Here is a 21,468-nt window from a genome sequence, read left to right as displayed (position 1 = left end):
TATCGATAATTGGTCCAAAACAGCAAAGCGGCAGACTCATGGCACGTAATTCGCGTGTATATCTCCACGATGGCCAAAAAGACGGATACGATACGTTGACGGATGTTGCTGTAAGGTATGAACAGGAAATGTCGGGTACTGCTGTAAGCCTGCCGTGGCGTAAACGCGACGGTTGATATGAACATACCCATACAAAATGTACCAAAGAATACTTTTCGTACGGCCGGATACCTGCTGAAGTCGGTACGTGCTGACTAGGTATGAACAGACCTTAATACGTATAATAATATGTACATCTAATATATAATTTCGAATGAGACTTTGTAAGAATAATATGTAATGTTGGTTGGTACCATCGAAAACAAACAAAGTTTCTACGACGACGATTCGATATAAATAAATTTAATAAAAAAATAAATGAATATTTACTATTACGATTCGCTATGTTTAAGCTGTTTATATCACAAATACTGAGCGATGCCGGGTAAAACAACTAGTCTAATATATAATTTCGATAGAGACTTTGTATGTATTTATGTAACTATTGTTTTACTACTATTATATAACCTACATATGTATTTATGTAACTATTGTTGGTTCGTAAATCCGTGACGTCATCGAACAAATGAATATTCAAATAAATTTAAATAAAATAAAACTATTCAACTATTAGATTAGTCATGTTTAAGCGGTTTACATATATTACAAATACCGAGCGAAGCTGGGTAAAAACACTAGTATATAATATATGTAAATCTTGCTCGTCTTTAACGACAAATCGATACTATCGGTATTTCATATTTTAATACCGGTATTACCAAAGGCTGATTTTTTGTCTAATACCGATACTACCGGTATTTTAATCCCTAATTGGAAGTGAATTAGCGACGAATAATTAAAAAAATATTACAATTACACCGAGTAATTAATTTTGAAATTTTTTTAGTAAAACCGTTCAAACCCATTTCAAAATGTAAACACATTTTAATGCGGAAATAAGAAGTCGGCTTGGCTTACAAGTAATGTAATTAAAACAACTTTAACCAGAAGCGGATTAACCTCATTAAGTAGAGCACTCAAAGTCGACTCTTGGCCGCAGAAATAAAGTTAAACAGACTCGAAAATGTATTTATTTTTTTGTATAATATGTACATACAAATGTATACAAAAGTAGTAAATAGTGAGAATAAGTCCTCCAGCAGATGAAAGTCACCAGCTAACATGAGTCTCCGTCTTGGGATTACAACATTCACCGTCGAACTAGGCACGTGACTCAAATGTTCAACTTGGAAAGCTTTCTGGGACCTATTCGTATGTAGAGCTTCGAGCCTTTTTACGATGGTCTCGCGTACACCCCCCTACAAACCCCTGACGAAGCTTGAAAAAATTTTGTTTGGGTTCAATTTCAACCCCTTTGATATAAACATTTACAAAAAGCAGTGAAAAATGAGATAGCATCGATCTGATACGCACAGCGAATACTATGTACATACATACATGTGTAGATATTTTGACACGTTTGAGCCAACAATCGATACGTATCGTTTTACCAAAATGGTGCGCGGTGTGGTTCTCAGCATAGCAAGTGAGCTTTAGATTTGTCCTCTCTAAATATTTGGATTCATTCACATAAAAGGCTATTGAGGCGTAAAATTTGGTTTTAATCAATACTTTAGTTCTAATTTCTGTTTGATTAGCTGCAACATTTTTCAGTCAGTCAAACACGCGGCTATTCTCTTAAAATAGTATGAAGTGTTGTTTCCACGTGATTTAAGTCATATAGATACATATACTTTAGCGCTACGGCATAATATATACATACATATGTACATTTTTAGGGCTTACGAGCCGGCTTAAACCGAAAAACCGGCTTTGTGACCATTTTACAAAAATCCGAAAACCGGCTTTTTAAGGTTTTCTTTAATTAATATATTTTTTTTCCTCAAAACTCACAATAGTGAATTTCAAATTTCTATGAAAGATAAAAAAAATGTGTATATCCAAAGTTTCTTAGGGAATGGGCGAATATTTCTTTGAACAACAAAAATAGGTACAGCATTTAGCGGTGGCTTTGAGATTTAGTAATGGACTACAATAACCTATACAAGGCCTTTGAGAATTTAGGTAAATTTCAATAGCTTACACAAGGCCTGTAAGAATTTCGGCAAATTGGGATTATTTACAATTTTTTTTTCGAAATAAAAATTTTGAACTTAAAAAAATATTAATTTTCTGAAACCTATTTTCTATCTATTTCAGATAATACAAATATAAATTTTCAGCTTGATACGTTAAGGGACGTGGAAAGAATCGTGGCCACAATATTTTTAAGAAGAAAAAAACCCACTTTTATTAAATTTAGTGATTTTTTTTTTATTTTCATAACATTGATACAATAATTATACTTGATTTCTTCCGTAAAAAGCACACATGTTTAAGAAGTCGAAAAAAATAGTGGATGAAAAATCTAACACGAATAAACCGCCACTTCCGGTTGATGGATGCTTACCAAATTTTTTTTATACATATTGTAACTTGGTATTGACACATAGACACACATTTTTTCTAGATCACGAAAACGTGATCAGTGATCGATTCTGAGTTCGAATCAGTCAAAATCTCGATTTGGAATTTTCGCATGATCACAAAACTTCATCTATTGTTACTACGTACATACATACATAGATAATGTAAAAACGTCCATGTTATACGGCATTTTAGACGGTAAATCATGGTAAAGCTTTCTCGTAAGCGAGAGACTCACCACAAATCACTATTCGCGTAATTGTAGCACAAATTGCCCCCCCGTTTAGTAAATGCCGAAGTTACATTGTATGTATATGTATACCTACCGAATATTTCTGAACGAAATCTTTACAGACGTGTCATAAACTGAGGGCATTAAAAGAAGAGCCGTGCTATAAAGGTCATGATATGAGTATTTATGTATGTATCTTGTCAAGGAAATGTACATATATTGTGAAAGAGTTAAAAAGCTATTCAGAAATACATAAATACATACGTAAGAATGTATAAAATTCGATAATACATGCATACATATGTATGAATGTATGGATTAGTCGTCGCGTCTTGTCACTCCACTCGGCAGTTTGCTTAAAAAATATAATTATTTGCAAGTGAAATTTATAAATATTTACAATCTTGATAAGTTTAAAATTAAGTAAAACGTCTTAAAAACATATCAGTGAAATAAATAATAATGGCATACATATGACGACACGACAATGGAAAAACTACACGCGATGTACATATGTACATATATACATACTTATGTATCATACATTTTTACTACATATATCTACATATGTAGTATGTACGTAGTAACAATAGACGTTTTGTGATCATGCAAAAATTCCAACACAACATTTGGACTGATTCGAACTCAGAATCGATCACTGATCACGTTTTCATGGTCTAGAAAAAGTGTGTGTATGTGTCTGTGTACATTTGGGAATTAATTAATTAATTAATTAATCCATAGACACATCTATGGATTTAGATTTGTACATATGTAAATATTTACACATATTGTACATCAAATCAAATTCAGATATTTGTGACATAGCGGGTAGGATGATTTTTACCAATTTGTTGGAGGAACCGTTTCAACAATGAAATCAGATAAATTGGCAAACTCTGATAAGAAACGATCGAATTATATCCAAGTCTGACCGGCAGTATTAAAGATTAGCACGGGATCGAACCCGGTAACCTCTCGGTGCTAAACATAAACGCAACCACCGATCCATACTACATATACATACATAATGCAAGCTTTTCCATGAATTATTCATGAATACTGGTTTTAATAACACTCGAGTACGAAATGAGGATTGTTTCCGATCATCGGATGAGATATATTTTTTGAATAATCACGCACATGGAAATTGGAACGCTATAAAAAGGAAATATTGAAAAATATCTACCAACATTGGACGATATATTTGTGTATAGGTATGTATACATGCTTAATGAATACACACATGTATTATGTACCCATGCTATAAATATGTGATTAATTTGGAAAATATTTACTTATTACACTACTAACAAAAAATTTGTGATTTGTTGATACAAATATTTAAAACAAATATATACAAAAGTCATTGGGTCCATCGGCTTTGTCGCCTTCTCAAAAATAAATAAATAAATATATTTATACTCGAATTGTATGTATGTATGTATGTACGTAGTCTGTAGGTACAACATTTCAAATGAATTTAACGAACTGAACTCTCAATGAAATTATCTTTTCGTGATTAAAGCACGGGCTCGGAAATTGAATTCATCTGAAATATCAAAGTAATGAAATTTTCGACGGGGAAACGAGACCGGCGAATTTCAACTATCACATTTTTTCTTCTCGATTTTGCGCAAATTCAATTTCGAGTGGTATAAGCAGCCATCGACACTTTTTCTTGGAAAAAATAATTTTATACCGAAAGAAAATTATCAATTTGGAGATTATGAGAAAAAAAACAAAATCAAAAATGAGTTCACATCTGTACAAAGTATGAATTTATAACGACTGACTAAATATATGTAGGTATAAAGAGAATATTAGTGAAATAAATCCGTGCAAATCGGAATATAAAACCTTTTTTTTAAATCGATGTTTTTCAATTTGACCGAAATTGTTTAATATAATTTTTAAATGTCATTTCCATTTTTCACGTTATTCATTTCGTTTGCGTCTAAAATCCTTAGTTTTTTACGAATCCCTCGTCGACTGAAATATAATATTTTGCAAAGAATTTTCTTCTTGACAAATAATAGAAAGGAATTTTTTCTCTCGAAAAACGAAAAACTTTAAATTAAAAATGAAAAATCTATTAAAGCTACCACAAACAAAAGGTTTCCGATGATTTCGTTCTCAAGGTGAACGAAACATTGAAGTTAGACCAAAGAAAATTAAAGAAATTATTGTCGTAACATTAAAAATACAAAACTTCGGGCAACAATTTTAAAACGTCTTGTTCTAACGTGTATTTATGTACATATAATTAATATTTAAATACTAAATATCGATACTTTTACTATTACTATACTTTTATCTGTTGATATTTAGAATATAAAATATGTAGCTCAACAATTAAATACAAAAATGAAAATCTAATTTTTTTTTTTTATATATTTATTTAATTCAAAATGTCGCGGGTTTTGCCTGAGGCAACGCCTATGGCAAAAATTTTACATACATACATATACATATAATATTATATACGCATGTACTTTTATTGAAATTTTATCACGTTGTAATTATAAATTTGAAATTATGTTCAAATAATAGTGATAAATGAAGAAAGGCATAAGTTGCCAATTTATTTAGAACCATTTAAATAATGAAATTATGTTAGTATGTTAAGCTAAGCTATGTTACTGATTAAAAGTAAAGTAAATAAAATATAAAAATAGTAGTAGCTACACATGTATGTAATTTACCGAAAAAGATTCAGTTTGGGTTGATAAAATATTACCCGTATGGGTTTAATATTAGTCTTTCTCGCAAAAAATGTATGTAGTCCATTTAATTTTGTTACTACGTCCACAAGATTTCAGGACCAAAAATTTTTCTACAAAGTATCAGGTCAGTCCATAAGTTCGTGCGCATTTTCAACATGCACGGGATTCGCGATGATCATTACTAAACCAAAAAGATTTCGAACCTGTCAAAATTTGTCATCGCCTGACTAATGTATTAGTCAGTTTTTTTTTTCATAATTCCAATTTTCGTAAACATCGGACGCATATAAATGAATATCGATAATCAATACAAACGTGCTGTTGTATACTTTGTATTTTCGTGTGGCGAATCTGTCAGATCTGTAGCGATAAAAATTAATACTGTACATACATGGTAAAAATACTTTCAGTGTAAGGACTGCAAAGAAATGGTTTAAACATTTTAAAGTTGGAAAAAAGCAGCATTTATCTATTTAAACATTCATTTCACTATTTAAAAATTCCTGAAAATGCGCACGAACTGACCTGATATATATATTTTTCAAAATGGGCCAATACCGAAATGAAATGATTGTATATTCAAATGGAACATGGGCGGGCTTAAGAACGAAATCGTTTCCAATCCCAACGGCTGAATTATACTAAACACGATATTATGGATCGCGGAAAATCCTAGTAGGTAGCGGAAAAGCGCACGACACGTAAAATGTTATGAATGAAGTAGACCCGAGGGTGAAATTTTCCGCGCAGAGAGTTAACCCACTGGCGAAATGTAGTTCGTTATCGATTTTGCTGCACCCACTCCTGTTCCCCAGACCTACACCTACATCTACACCTAAACCGGAGTCCTTAAATCCTGAAGGGACCCTCGAATAAAACTCCTTGCGTAGGCGACCTCATGTCAAAATAGCTTCGTCGACTTTCGACTTCGCAACTGTACACTGCCGCTTTACAACAACGATCAAATACACACAGGTATAATATTATTCCACATTGGGCTGTCGATCTACAATATCATTAATTACCAGTAAGTACGTATTGTATGTCGTCTTCTACAGATAAAACGGACGAAGCAAACTATAACATATTAAATGTAATTGTAGAGCGAAATTATATCCGTTTATTTGCAGTACGTGGAGTTTTCTAAATCCACCTGCTTTAGTTCCAATCGTTGCCATGCACACAAATCCAATACATACATACATACATACATAATATATGTACGTATGTAGTTATATGGCGAGGATTTAAGATGCCCCCACTAACACATTTCTTTACTAGTTTTTCTGTCGTAGCTGTTAAGGCTTTGGTTCATAATAAAACAAAATCGGTCAGAAGATCCTATTTGTAACGGCCACTGACCTTTCATGAATTCAAAATATGTACATACTATTAAATAATGGACAATTAAATAATGGAGATAACGCTAGCTGTATTATAATAGTCGTTTCGATTCGACATACATATGTACGTCACAGCTAAACCACTGCCAAAACGTATATACAAATAAAATAACAAAAGAAAAAAACTTATATATAAATACTATTTGCTACCAATGCTTCCTCTTGGCAGAGAATTTGCCGCCATCTATTGAAAATTTATTTAATTAATTTATTTTTCTATTGTTATTTTATATAGTTTATATGTAGGTAGGTAGGTAGATAATTTTTACCATTTTTTTTCATATTAAACAATTAAATATTAAATTAAATATATTTAAAAGGTGTTTGAAAAAAATCGATCGCATGCGTATCGAACAGTTTTTTTAATTTTTTTTTATTTAATAACTTAATATGACAAGGATGTTATGTCATCGGGTACAATACTAGTGTTAGTATAATTATCATATATCCACATAAATATGTAGGTATAACATGTAACGAGTTTATGTAATCCTAAAACTGCATTTGAGAAAAGATGTTCAATGCAGTTTTTGTGTCCATCGCAACGTTTTTAACTACAAAAAATTTCATAGCAAGAGATTTATCTGACGACATATGTACATACGTAATGAATGAATTTATGTATTTTAGTTATTGTGTATATACATATGTATTTAATTACATTTATGTATTCTGTATTCATTTGAGCATTGTTTAAAAATATGTAAAGCACCCAACATAATCACAACCGGGGGGCTTGTGAAGCGAATCTTGCACGATATCAAATGTTCTTAAACTGCTCTAGTAAATTATGCCTTGAGACAAAATGAATATTCAAGTCATTAACGATGCGATGTTTCGAGCCTCGTTTTATGTCCATTGCGGATAAAATTAAAAAAAAAAAATTTAAACAGCATCAAACGCCTTCTTGGGGTGACTCTGACTACTAGCATAGATACATATTTACATTTTTACAGATCACCGTCAATCGACACTTTATATAATATACGTATGTATGTAAGTACAATATATGTACAACAGAAGTCGGCTAAGGTTATGGCGAATGAATTCATGCCAAAGCAGGCGAAAATATACCCCTCCGACAAGGCCTTCGTAGAATGCACCTAACAATTCCTTTGACATATTTTCCACACGGTGAAGAGGAAGCTATGTATTTCAGCGAGCGAAACTATTTCGCAGGTCGGCAAATTTTCAGAAAAGCAGGAAAATCGACGGAAATATTCGCACACGAGACGAAATGAAAACGCTGAATGAATTCTTGCATAGCAAATTTCTAGTCAAATATAACCAGGTATTCTACAATATGCATAGTCACTTGAGAACCATTTTCAAGTCGGCATTTATTCCCAAAACACCCATTCGCAAAATAAACCATAAAAAAATAAGTATTGTAGCGTCAATATTGGACGATTGCTCCTAGTCCAATCAGCGACCGGCACTCACGGCCAATGGAGCGATCTGCGCTCAACAGCCAATGAGATCTCGCAACTAATCGACCAATCACTGTCACTTCAAGTTCACCCCAAAAGCAGATTCGGTAAAGTTTAGTTTTCTAATTTAGAATAATGCATGTATGAATTATTTTGTTGGCATACATTAGTTGAAGAATGGTTAAGTTTTCATCTTGTACATGTAAAGTGTCGAACGATTCAGATTATTGTGACTCTTTGAGTAATAAATAATGTTTTAAACGCCCAACAAGTATCATCTTACTCTACCGCCTATGTCTCCAAACAACCAGATCCTACATACATATATACCTAATAAAAAAATTGTTTAACGCAATTTTTCAATAAATATATTCTAATAAACTATGAGAATATATCTACATAACTATATATTATTATACATATGTACATACAATCAGACCTATGTACATACATACATATATCCATTGTTTAATTTAATAATTTAATAGTGTATACAAACAATAGCTAGAAGTGATATACATATACAAATTTATTTTTAATCACACATTTTAAACGGAAGGTGTAGTTTAACAACAGCAAAAATAATATTTATTTTTCAGCTGAATAAATATATTTAACTAACGAGCAAAACAAGGCGTGTCCAGATTGTTCAAAACAACTGCTATGTACATATCTACATATGTTCATACATACATAATATATTCGCAATAGGGCGAAACTTTAAAACATAATATGATATTGTCAATATATACATATGTACAAATTACATTTTCATCAACTATATAGATTAGGCATAGGTGCATGAAGAAACTAAGTTGTCAATTATAAGAATTATGCAAAACTTTGATAAATTCATGGAACGAACATATTCACGATATTGGCTAAATGTCAAAAGAATTATAAATTGGCAAGTCCGACAGCGTAAAAATGTATGGTCGGCGGAAACTCAACCCCAAACTTTTGGTCAATTAGACTTACATACATATTTATTATATAATATTATACAATGAACAATGTATGTACTTACGTTACTGAAGCTTCACCATAATTAGTAGTAAAATGACAAACTTTCGATGCATACATTCCAGCATCCCCACAACTTGCATTAAAAAATAGAAAATAATTAGAGATACTATAACACTGTTCGACACGAAAAATGGTTCAGAGACGAGATATGACTTTTCTTATAGATCTATGCCCAGTCAACACGAATCTGGTAATAAAAAATGTTGATTGGCTCGAGACTCGGAGATATACATATATGTGTTTTTCAAATCGCGCGATTTTTCTATATCTTGGTGTTGTTCGGTAGATGTCTCAAAATCTGTCAATTTCCAGTTCAATATGAATATTGAAATCTATAGTCGGGTATTTTATCTTTCATTTGTAATACTTTTCAGCTTTCAAATCTCTCTAAGTAGTCGTCCAGTTCAAATCAAAAGTCAAAAGTACGTATTTTCACTTGGGATTTTTTTCCACTGTTAATACTATTTATATTGAGTATTTTCTATTGAAACATGTTTATTGGGATAGTGTTTTGGCCACACTATTTTTTATTTTCGTTTAAAGGGGTTAATTGGAAGTGTGCTGAATTTTAAATCTGTAAAATTGCGAGCTAAAAGCTCGTATTAGTATTTACTCGTATTTACACGAATCTGAATTGAATTAATAGGGATAATATATTAAATTGTCTTTATATGAGAATTAAATAAAATTCCATTTAGAAAAATCATATTTCGACTATTCTTGTGGATTAATAACAAAAATTCTATTGATAACAGGCTTACTACGAAAAAAAAAGTTGTCATTTGTCGAACAGTGTAATTATACATATATACCTTAAATTTCTTTTTTTTTTTTGATGTTGACAACTTGAAGAAAGAAGCGATGAATTCAAACCATATCCTTCAAATCGAACGACCTGACTTGTATGACGCGTAAATGAGTACGAGTGACGCAATTTCGAGTGAAATTAGCACCAACAATTCTCTACATATCCTTGACATATCATAATTGACGAGTTTCGTTGCAAACGTTATTTCAAAAATCGCCAGTTTAGGAAACGCTTTCCCGTGTCAGAATGGTACCGATCGAATCGGATAAAATTGAATCCGCAGTCTTCAGTTCTCAAATCGAGTTTTCCTTGCTGGCAAAATTTCAGATATGATCTTGACAGAGGATGATGATTGATGAAAAGGAAATGTGATAGATGTGCTTTAGTGTTCAGGCAACACGATATAATTAAACGTACACACATATGTATACAAAGATGAGCTATATTTTCACATAGTACACACACATCCAGCATACGTTTATTGATCAACCAGTGTACGAGAATGGTGAAGATCTGAAACGTTATATAAACCAACTGAGAAGTGTTTTTCACATACGAGGTATGTTGAGGTAAGCGAGGACGAAACGGTCGTATTTCACTTTGAATGAAAATTTATATTGTTGAAAATTGCAAGTGAGACTTCACACGATTCTATGTAATTCAGAAAAACTTTCAACTAATAAACCTATTAAGAATAGATTTAAGATGTATATAATCGGTAAATCTATAGAAGTTAAAACATAGCATTAATGAAAAACTTGTATATCTAAACCATATACATATGTAAACCCGGTCACCGTGATTTGACAGAATGTTAAATTACAGAAAACGCAAATATCAGAATGCAAAGATCGAAAATCGAAAGATCCTAAGTCGAAAGATAAAAAAAATGGTGCATGGTAAACGGTACATACTCACTTAATTTGCGCGAGCAGGATACAACAGGAACAAGAGGGACATGCTTTTCCTCCCGTGTTAATGTGCGCGCGCAGAATACGGGAGGAAAAGCATGTTCCTCTTGTTCCTGTTGTATCCTGCTCGCGCAAATTAAGTGAGTATGTACCGTTTACCATGCACCAATTTTTTTTGATCTTTCGACTTAAGATCTTTCGATTTTCGATCTTTGCCTTCCGATATTTGCGTTTTCTGTAATTTAACATTCTGTCTCGTCACGTAGACCCTGTTAACATATAGGTAATACATATATGTAAACCAAAAAATATGTTTGTTCAAACCCCTTGGGCCTATCGGCTTTGCCGCCTCCCCCTAGTATATTAAATTAATAAATTTAAAAAAAAAAAATATATATATATATATATATATATAGGATGCTCTTATTCACTAACCATAGATATTGATAGAACTATTAAAATTTATTGCGTTTTTGCATGAAAACCAACGTACTTTTTCTTCTTTTCTGTCCATTCCCGTAGAAAGTTTAGATTTAAAGGATTATTTTAACCCTTTGAGTGCCGACCAACGTCGATCGGCGTTTTGCCAACAAGTGCATGGGCCTGAAACACGCCGATACGCGGTGTATTTTGAGCATGTACAAAGTAAACAAAAATAGTACCCGCTAGCCTTTTCAGGAAGCATTGAAAAAAATGCATTGAACACGGGTCATAGCAGATAGGTCACGGGAACATAGCAGAATTTCCCGTTGGAAATCCCTAACTGCTGAGTATTTTAGATTGTGGCTTGGCATTTAGATCATGAGCATTACATTTTAACAACAATAAAGAAGATGGAACTGATTTTGGAAAAATACATTGATTAATAGACTTTTTTTGTTTATTTTATATTGTTGCAAGATATATTAGAGAGTCTAAACACACCTTTACAAAACTCGAAATCCTCGGCGTTGGTTATCTAGAGTTTGTATGGATTAGCTACAATTTTTATTACATACCTCCTTTACGTTTCACTTACGATTACAATTCGGGAAACAGTTTGCCTCTTATCCGATCGTTTTCATACTTTGCCATATTGCTCATTTTGCCAGCCGTTTGGCTTAGTGATAGCGTATATATTTTGCATCACTGAGGTCATAGGTTCGTGTCCTCGCCACTACTGGTTAGATTTGGGGGTTTTGTGACTCCAAATCGATCGTTTCTCTATCAGAGTTTGCCAATTTTATCTGATCATTGCTGAAACGGTTCCTGAAAATTGGTATTAAAAAATCTAATCCTGTTGTCACAAAAATCTGCCTGTGTATAATTTGTATTAATTATACACAGTAATCTGAAATCCATAGATGTCACTATGATTATTATTTCTGATTAATTGTTATATTCTATATATTCTGATTGTATATGTATGTATTACTGTATTTCTGATTTCTGATTGTTTATGTATTTCATTAACGTACACCCGTCGCATTGGAGCAAATCTGTAATGGCGAGTGTGTATTGATTTGTGACAATAAAATAAAATAAAATATGTATACTTGAATTGTGTGTACTTGATTTTGGGCACAATTCAGCTGTGTACGAAGTGTGTACGAAGAAACTCGTGACCTCGTCCCATTTTCCACTTTTATCAATAAACACTGCAAGTCGAGAGAAAATCAATTTTCAAACCACTGCGAATTGTTATGGAACCATTGAATTTTAAAATTTAGTTCAAATAGAAATGCATCTACATACATATGTATGTATGTATGTATGCATACAACTAGCAGCTATGGTCATAGTAGAGCATGCATGTTTTGAGGGATTAGCTCTTAATTATTTATTTAAATTTCAGCCGTGCAATAAAAAAGTTAAAAATAATGGTAGCAGATGTCTGTTTTCTCTAACGCTGGCTAAACAACAGTCCTATATTTGACAAGTATCTAAAATAGTTTTTAAAAGAATGCCATAATTCGATACAACAATATTGCGTTAAGATTTTCCACTATTGTACATTGTAACAATTTTCATTGTGATTGCAAAATGCCCTCGATAATTCGATTTTAGTTCATGGCGAAGAAATATATTCAAAATAAGATAAAAAAAACTCCAATAATTCAGATCTATTAGTATTGAAAATTATTTATAACAATTAAAATACACATAGGAAATCATTTGTAAAACAAAAAACAAAATGATGAACCTATCGAATATGAAAAAATACATATGATTAAAGCGTTTGGTTGAACTGATAAGCGTTATTTATTTTTCCAATTACGTTACATACATATGTATGTATGTATGATATTGTTATATTACAAAACAAAACCCGATTTGATTGTTTCAAAAATAATAAACTATCATATCGGTTTAATTACTCAAGAATTTAATGAAAAATGTTATTCACCTCACTTGACTGGTATTAAATCCAAACCAAATTACAAGTGAATTTCAAAAGCACAAATATGTACATATTTAACTAATAGTTTTAGCTGTATATACATATGTACATACATATTTATAATACTATAATATAACTACCACTTCATTGTTACATATTACATATGCATATTTATAGGTACATACACAGTATGTAAATGTAGAATAAGAACCCAAATTTCGTCAAACGAAATCAGACGAAAAAATCGAAAGCGAGTTAAGAGGCTATTAAAAAAAATAGAGGTTGTTTCTCTATTAAATTGGTTTTCGTCACTTGATTTTTATTTTATTTTTAATTTATATCACGAAGACAGATAACCCCAATGCGCCTTCCTGGCCAGAAATATTGTACATTTGATACAAGTAGTATTACTATTATACAAAGTACATAAATACATATCAATCAATATCCACAGAAACATCTATGGTCAAATTTGTAAATTTGCAGCAATTTAAACAATTCAGAAAAATTCAGTAAATACATATCAATTAACATCCACAGAGACATTTGTGGTCAAATTTGTAAATTTGCAATATTTTATACAATTCAGCGAAATTCGAGATATTTTGCGAGAAAATGGGTAAGGTTGCCAATTTGTTGGAACCGTTTCGATTAAAATCAGATAATTGGCAAACTCGACCTGGAGTCACTGGAGTCTGGCCAGCAGAAACCAGTGGGATTTGAACCCGTGACCAATCTTTTCAAATCATTAGATGCTAACCATTTAGTCTATTCTGCTGGTTGATCAATTGATCCCTCCTCCTTCGCGACACTCCTCTCTTCGAAATGCACATTGAGTATCGAAACTTCAGCGACTAAGCGGAAAAATTCGAATATTCCAAAACAACCGATTTGCCAACCCCATTGTAACTCACTAAACTTAGCTCAAGATCTAGACTGACTCCCTAAAAACAACACGAACAATAAATCGATCGAATTCCGATAGAAATTGAAGCATTTTCCAAAGGCCGTCCGTGCATCGAACTTTGTATGAGCAAACTTGTACGGTTTCGCGATTGCCATACGACATAAATAAATGAAGAGAAAAAATCGATTCGATTCCATAAAATTGATATGTACGAATGTATGCATGTATTTCAGCATTCAGTGGTATGTGCATACTAATAGCACTGTCGAGAAAACGTACTGCTGTAGAATACATCGAACTGGTGAACTAATGAATTACATGCATACAATTTTCTGGTCGAGTGTTACGAAACGGCATTCGTACACCTACCTATCGACTTTTTTACTCACTACTACATAAACAACTGTGTATACGTACATATCTGTTTTCTTGAAAAACTTACTGCAAATCTCAAAAACAGTACCAATTCAATTTGCATGTACATACATACATATTTCGTATATTTTTACTTTATACGTCTACGTGATTCAAATTTTCCAATTGTCATAATTATGTGAAGCGACTTGTCTGTTGTAGATATCATTGACGACGATATTTGTATACTTACAAGCAAACAAGTTGTTAAGTTCGACAAAAAATCTTGTGTAAAATTTTATTTTTATATGAAATTTATAAAAAATATTAGATGATATTGTTACGTACGCCGCGGATTGAGCGAATTGCACTTAGACCAACGGATATCTGTTATCGGATTAACTAAGTGCTTGCACTTACTTCCAGGATTATATCTGGACTCTAAGTGCATTTAGGCTAAACAATGACCGTTATTAGGCTTTTCTCAGAATCGGTACGGGGAGACCCAATGTCGTGGAAATATCCGAATACGTGACTATACAACAGGTAAACAGATTAGACGTCCTGAGAGATCGACCCTTTATAAGGCGGTACGTAGGCGATATCATGTCATTCTGGACTGAGCACTGACAGTGCGTGTATCTCCTTAATCATCAATAAATGCTGTGAAACGACTGTTGGCCTTTTACTAGGATCCTCCACCCACCCCTACGCAACAATATTAAAGAAAAATCTTCCACTAGGGATTGCCATACCGAAAGTACCGATACCGGTAGTATTGGTATTTGAACGAAAATAAACCTTTGGTAATACCGGTATTTAAAAAAGAAATACCGATAGTATCGATTTTCAATGAGTCTCGAGTTCGCAAACCTTCTCAATCTAAATTTAAATAATAAAATGTTTACTATAAAGAGCTAATTTTTTTTAATTAGCTACTAAAATATACTATTTGGTAAATTTTTCAGTACGATATACATATTCAATAATGACACGACAGGTCTTTCAACAACAACTAATTCTCCAGCTGATGGTTGACTCTTCGTTTGTATCGCCAGTGAACAATTATTGGGTATCTGATAAGCTTTATTCGGAATAGCAAAAAAAAAAACTAGTTTCTACCAAACATTATAATCCTTTATATCTGGGACGTACTTACTTTACAATTTTGTACCCGAATATCCTGTATTTGAATGTTTGGGTTTGTTATATATTTTTCAACAAACATGTTGAAACATGCTCGGGTTATCGGAAGCAAAGTTTTTTTTTATTAAAAATTAATTAATTAAAAAAATACCAAAAGTACCGGTAATACCGGTATCGTTATTGTATTTCGATAATACCGGTATTGGAAATTAGGTTATTTTTGCAATCTCTATCTGCCACCCATTAGTTTGTCTTCGTGACAAATTGCCCAAGTGTTGCCACGATCAATTCGCTGGAACCGAATTGATCGTGCAAGAGAAAATCTGAAGCATTTCAATGTCGTTTAATCATTTGACTAACAGTGCTTCTGATTCATTTTATATTCAGTTTTATAGTAAATTCTTCGTTGCCTGCAGAAAATAATGCACGATGCCGTAAAATATATCAAAGGGGCTAATTGTATACAAATTTGTTGGCCTTCATCGAAGATTCGACTTTGTACAAGATAAAATAACAAAACACACTATGATACAACTTACGTGCAAATATTTAATTGTATATTATTAAATTTACATTTTTTTTAAATAAATACCTTAAAAGCATACAAAACGATATTCTAAACCATAAAAGAATGCAATTCAAACGATGAAATCGGATCGGATGCATGTGCACGTATTTGTTTAAAAAATGTGTTTGCAAAAATATATATGTATTAATTTCAAGCGATTAAATGTCACCGTGTTAAGTTGCGAAAATCGACGTACGCGGAACAATCATAATAAACAAAATAAATGTAGCGATAACGATAACGAGAGGGTTATCGCGAAATACTACGGACAATATATTCGTATTGTGCTATATATACATATATACATACATAATTAAAAAAAAAATTACTCTTTCATCTTGACGATAATTGTGCAAAATTTCCAGCAGCACTTTCGACCAATTTAACAGTAAATGCGAGTGTGTGTGTGTGTTCAAAACGAACGAAAAGTTTCAGGGGCGGTTTACGCGGCGAGAGACTGAGGTTTACTGAGCCCCTACTACTGGGGGTTGAAAACACGAAAACTGGGGTGCGAGGTAAGGAGGATTCTGCGCAGAAATGCCCAACCATTCACAAACGATCCACACTTCGATGGGACGTTGAGGGTGAACGTGCTTCACCTCAAACTTTCATCCAATGACAAAGAAACAGTATAAAACTTTCATTTGCATTACATTATTTAGAATATTTCACTTTTCTACATACATACTATAAGATTTGAAGGTTTTCAAGGTGCAGGAAGGAATTTGAGAGGCATCGATGGAATTTTAACGCACCTCATACGTATGTAATTTAGTAAGGGACTCATTCTTCACATTGGGAGTGATGGACACAGAAAGTAAAGTAAATTACCTAACGTTAATTAATCTCGTCAATAATCAGGCATTCAAACTAGATGTTTACTCCCCCCTTACAAGACATATGTACATATGTATCAAACCCAAACGTGTCGACAATGCGTATGCTTTGTTAACCCACATTAAAAGGCGATATGTAAACTTTCTTCCTTAAGTTTTCAAATTTGAATATTTTCAATAACATACATACACCAGCAGTCACATAAAATGGAACGCTTGTGAATTTTACGACTTCGAGGTCATTAAAGGATAATCCCTTTATGTGTAGGGTTTTTAACGACCAAATATTCTAAATATGATTGTTTTCTAAGATTTGAGTTCAGTTTAGTGTGGGTTTTCGAGGAGAAAGCATCAAATTCGAATTTTAACACGTCAACATGAAAAAACGAGCTCAGTTATCATTGCAGAAGAGTGTAAAAATCGTGACATTGGCGAGTTCAGGATTTTCCTTTCGGTCAATTTCCAAGAAAATGGGATGTTCTATATCGACTGTTTCAAGAATACTGATAAAAAAAAAGAGAATCTGGAAGTTTTGATCGTAAGAAGGGGACCGAACTGAAAAGATGCACATCGGAGAGGCAAGACCGTGTAATAACCAGATTATCTTTACAGCAGCGATTCAAAACTGCTGTAGAAATAAGAACAGATGTATCTTCACAATTTTCCATGGAAATCAGCGACTCAACAGTAAGAAGGCGACTCAGAGAAGCTGGACTGTACGGTCGGAAAGCTGCAAAAAAACCACTACTAACCAAGAGAATGAAAAACAATCGATTGGAATGGGCGAAAGCACATGAAAATTGGAGTCCATCAGATTGGCAACGAGTGATACTTTCCGACAAATCAAAGTTTAACCTCTATAGTCCTGATGGTTTTCCGTATGTCCGAAGGAAAGTTGGCGAAAGGTATAATGAAAATTGTACCCTTAAAAATGTTAAGCATCCTCCAAGTCAAATGGTCTGGGGATGCTTTTCGTACCATAGCATTGGACAATTGGAGTTTCTACAAGGTGCCATCGATGGAAAAAAATATAAAAAAATTTTAGAAGAAAGCTTTGTCCCATCGATGGAAAACCACCTTTCATATTATTATTTTTTTATTATTTTTATTTTACATATATACCAGGAAGGCCTTACAGGTAAATCCCAATGCGCCTTCCTGGCCAATTACAAATACAAATGCAGCATTTTTATTATAAGTCGTTGAATTGCGAGACACTGAAAAAACTCGCAAATTAACGAGACATCTATGAATTGTACATAAATTTTTATTGTACATCAATCAAATTTCAAATAATGGTGACATAGTAGGTAGGAAGGATTTTTAGCCAATTTTTTTTTTCCGGGAACCGTTTCAACAATGAAATCAGAGAAAATTGGCAAACTCTGATAGGAAACGATCAACCTGGAGTCACAAGTCCAGGTCTGACCAACAGCATACTCTGAAAAATTCATTTTCATTCAGGGATTGAACCCGGCACCTTCTTGACGGTAAGCAGAAGCTTAACGTCCGAGCTATGCTGCTGGCTGATGATATAATTTTTCAAGATGACTCTGCCCCTTGTCATCGAGCTAAATTGGTGAGAATTCATTTTATTTGATAGCATTGAATATAAATTATAAAATTTCAATCAAAAAACTGATTTTTTTTTTTTACTTTTTTTTTGGTTCGGGACTATTTACAAGAAATGGGTGTAAAGACACTACCATGGCCTGGCAATGGTCCCGATTTAAATCCAATCGAAAATTTATGGATGGGTATCAAGTACAGGATAAGGAAGAACAATGTTACTACTCTTAAATCGTTGAAAGAAATAATAGAAAAGATATGGTACGAAGACTTCCCAATCGAAAATTTAAAAACTTTAGTAGATTCCATGCCAAACCGAATAAAAGAAGTTATAAAATCGAAAGGAGCCGCTACAAAATATTAATTTCTTTTTTATAAGTTGTAAATAATAATATGTGACTGTAATAAAATTAAAAATGTATATGTATAGTGTTATTTTCATTTCAAATTTCATTTAACCGTGAAGTCAACGCACGGTCGTAAAATCTGCCCTCCATAAAATTTCTCCCCAACTCATTTTTGTCAACTTTTTTTTTTCACGTTTGGTATTACACGAATGCACTATGGTACAACCTATCATTTAAATGACTTTCGGTTTTGGTTTTATATAAGATTACCGAAATTTCACGCAAAAACATGTTTCGCTTAAGCGTTCCGTTTTATGTGACTGCTGCTGTATGTACATTTGTGTATTTTTATAAAACTCCTTAACGTTTCACTTAAGATTACAAATCAGAGGAAAATTTGCCTCTTATTAAACAATCTTGTACATATACATACATATGTATATTCAAAGATCAAAAGTCACATTTTAAAAATATAAATGTATCTTAAAAATTAACCAATCTAATCGAGTGTTAATTTTTGTATCACTCATTTTATAATGTTTATGTATAATACATACAAATGTATTTTAATATGGATATACATATGTACATCATCATCATTTACAGCCATTCACCATCCACTGCTGTCGCCTCTAATTTCGTCCACCCATCATCCTTGCGGCCTCCCTGACATAAATATGTATATACATCAGTGGCGTGCGGTGAAATTCTCTTTATTTTTGTCGTACAGCCTTACTTAATGTGCGCGAGCAGGATATTAGGGGAACAGCCTGTTCCTCTTGTATCCTGCTCGCGCACATTAAGTAAGGCTGTACGATAAAAAGAAAGAGAATTGCACCGCACGCCACTGATATACATATACATATGTATGCATGTAATACGATGTCGAAAATCAATCATTAATCATTAGTTAGGCGATGAGCTGACATTAGTTGAACTTAAGAATTATTACAATAATTTTGAAGTGTACCTATTTTACATTTGATAATATGAAATATACATAAGACATGTGTATTTATAATGTGAACATAAATCAACGTTTCATAGTTAGTGTAAATACAGAAAAAAGAGGAATGAATAAAACACTACTCGGTCAGAATATAAAATCGATCATATTATGTACATACGTAGGTATAATGTAGATATAATGAGGGTAGTTTTGAAAGTATAGTAATAAAAAAATATTCCAAGTATCAAATGGAGCACACGCAACACTTCAGTCACGGTATCATAAATGATACAATAAAAACAGAATAATGTAAATTTTTTTAACATTTTGTGTCTTAAATGAAGACAAAGTTTTGAATACAAATATAATATATGTATATGTAGGTACATATACATGATTATTATCATTCACCATCCACCATTGGATAAAGACCTCTCCAACACACTTTCATTCGTCACTATTTTGAGTAACTGTCATTCATTGCATCCCACACATTCTTATGATTTCATTAATTTCATCTACCCGTCTCCCCTTTGGCCTTCCTATCACCGCATACGATTATATCAAATAAAAAATAATACAAACATTGCTAATACTTTTAAGTGATAAATTCAAGATCAACAAACAAACAAAACTTTAATATAGTTGTATTAGATCTACCTACTTTATAATACAACTGTACTTATTATGTATGTACACATCAACAAAGTGATTTTCGTGATAATTTAAAAGAACATTTTCAACAACTGGAATCGATTCAACGGGAATATTTCCCAAACTCACATGAATAAATTATACCCCATAAAAGGAAATTTTGGCCTAATTACATCAAGCCAAAATTTTATCTATTGGAATGTTCAATATTGCAATGTATGGACATGTTTTCATTTCAAAAAAATAATACGCTATGATGGGATATGTATGCGTACAAAATGAATGTGACCAAAATTTCGAGTCACGTATATCTGCATTGTGCAAACTAACGATCTGTTCGCATACACTATCGTCCAAGTGCATCGGCCTAAATGAAATGTGATAAATTTAAATAGAGGCGACTATAATACAATAGAAACCGGTTAAAACGGTAAACGAAAACTCACCTTCGGCGTTTTGATGAGATCCATTTCCGGATGCGGTGAAACGTCAACCGTCCGATTCAAATGTGGAAAATTGCACAATCGTTCGTACTCAAATTGACGTGTCAAAGGTCAATACATTTTAAAATGGGTTTTCAGTGTAAAAACGAACAGATTGGAGTTAAAGAAACGCGATCGAAACAACACCCAACCATATGTTGTCACGGACGATCTGTCAAACTGTTGTCTAGTTCTGTTGGTCCAAGTGTCGGCC

The 21,468-nt window shown here is 32.7% G+C and overlaps 1 protein-coding gene across 1 annotated transcript in view; it reads right to left on the bottom strand.

Annotated features, from left to right (window-relative positions):
- Positions 1-21,468, bottom strand: part of Mtmr6 (Myotubularin related protein 6) — a 48,537-nt gene extending 27,069 nt beyond the window's left edge. The window contains exon 1 of the mRNA XM_077435419.1: positions 21,219-21,468. Coding sequence (XP_077291545.1) covers positions 21,219-21,242 — 24 coding nt within the window. The 5' untranslated portion in view covers positions 21,243-21,468. The remainder of the gene's footprint in view (positions 1-21,218) is intronic.

The sequence above is a fragment of the Arctopsyche grandis genome, chromosome 7 (genome assembly GCF_051622035.1).
Source record: "Arctopsyche grandis isolate Sample6627 chromosome 7, ASM5162203v2, whole genome shotgun sequence".
Taxonomy (NCBI): Eukaryota; Metazoa; Arthropoda; class Insecta; order Trichoptera; family Hydropsychidae; genus Arctopsyche; species Arctopsyche grandis.
Note: the sequence above shows the minus strand (reverse complement) of the source record. Positions and strands in the feature narration are given on the sequence as shown.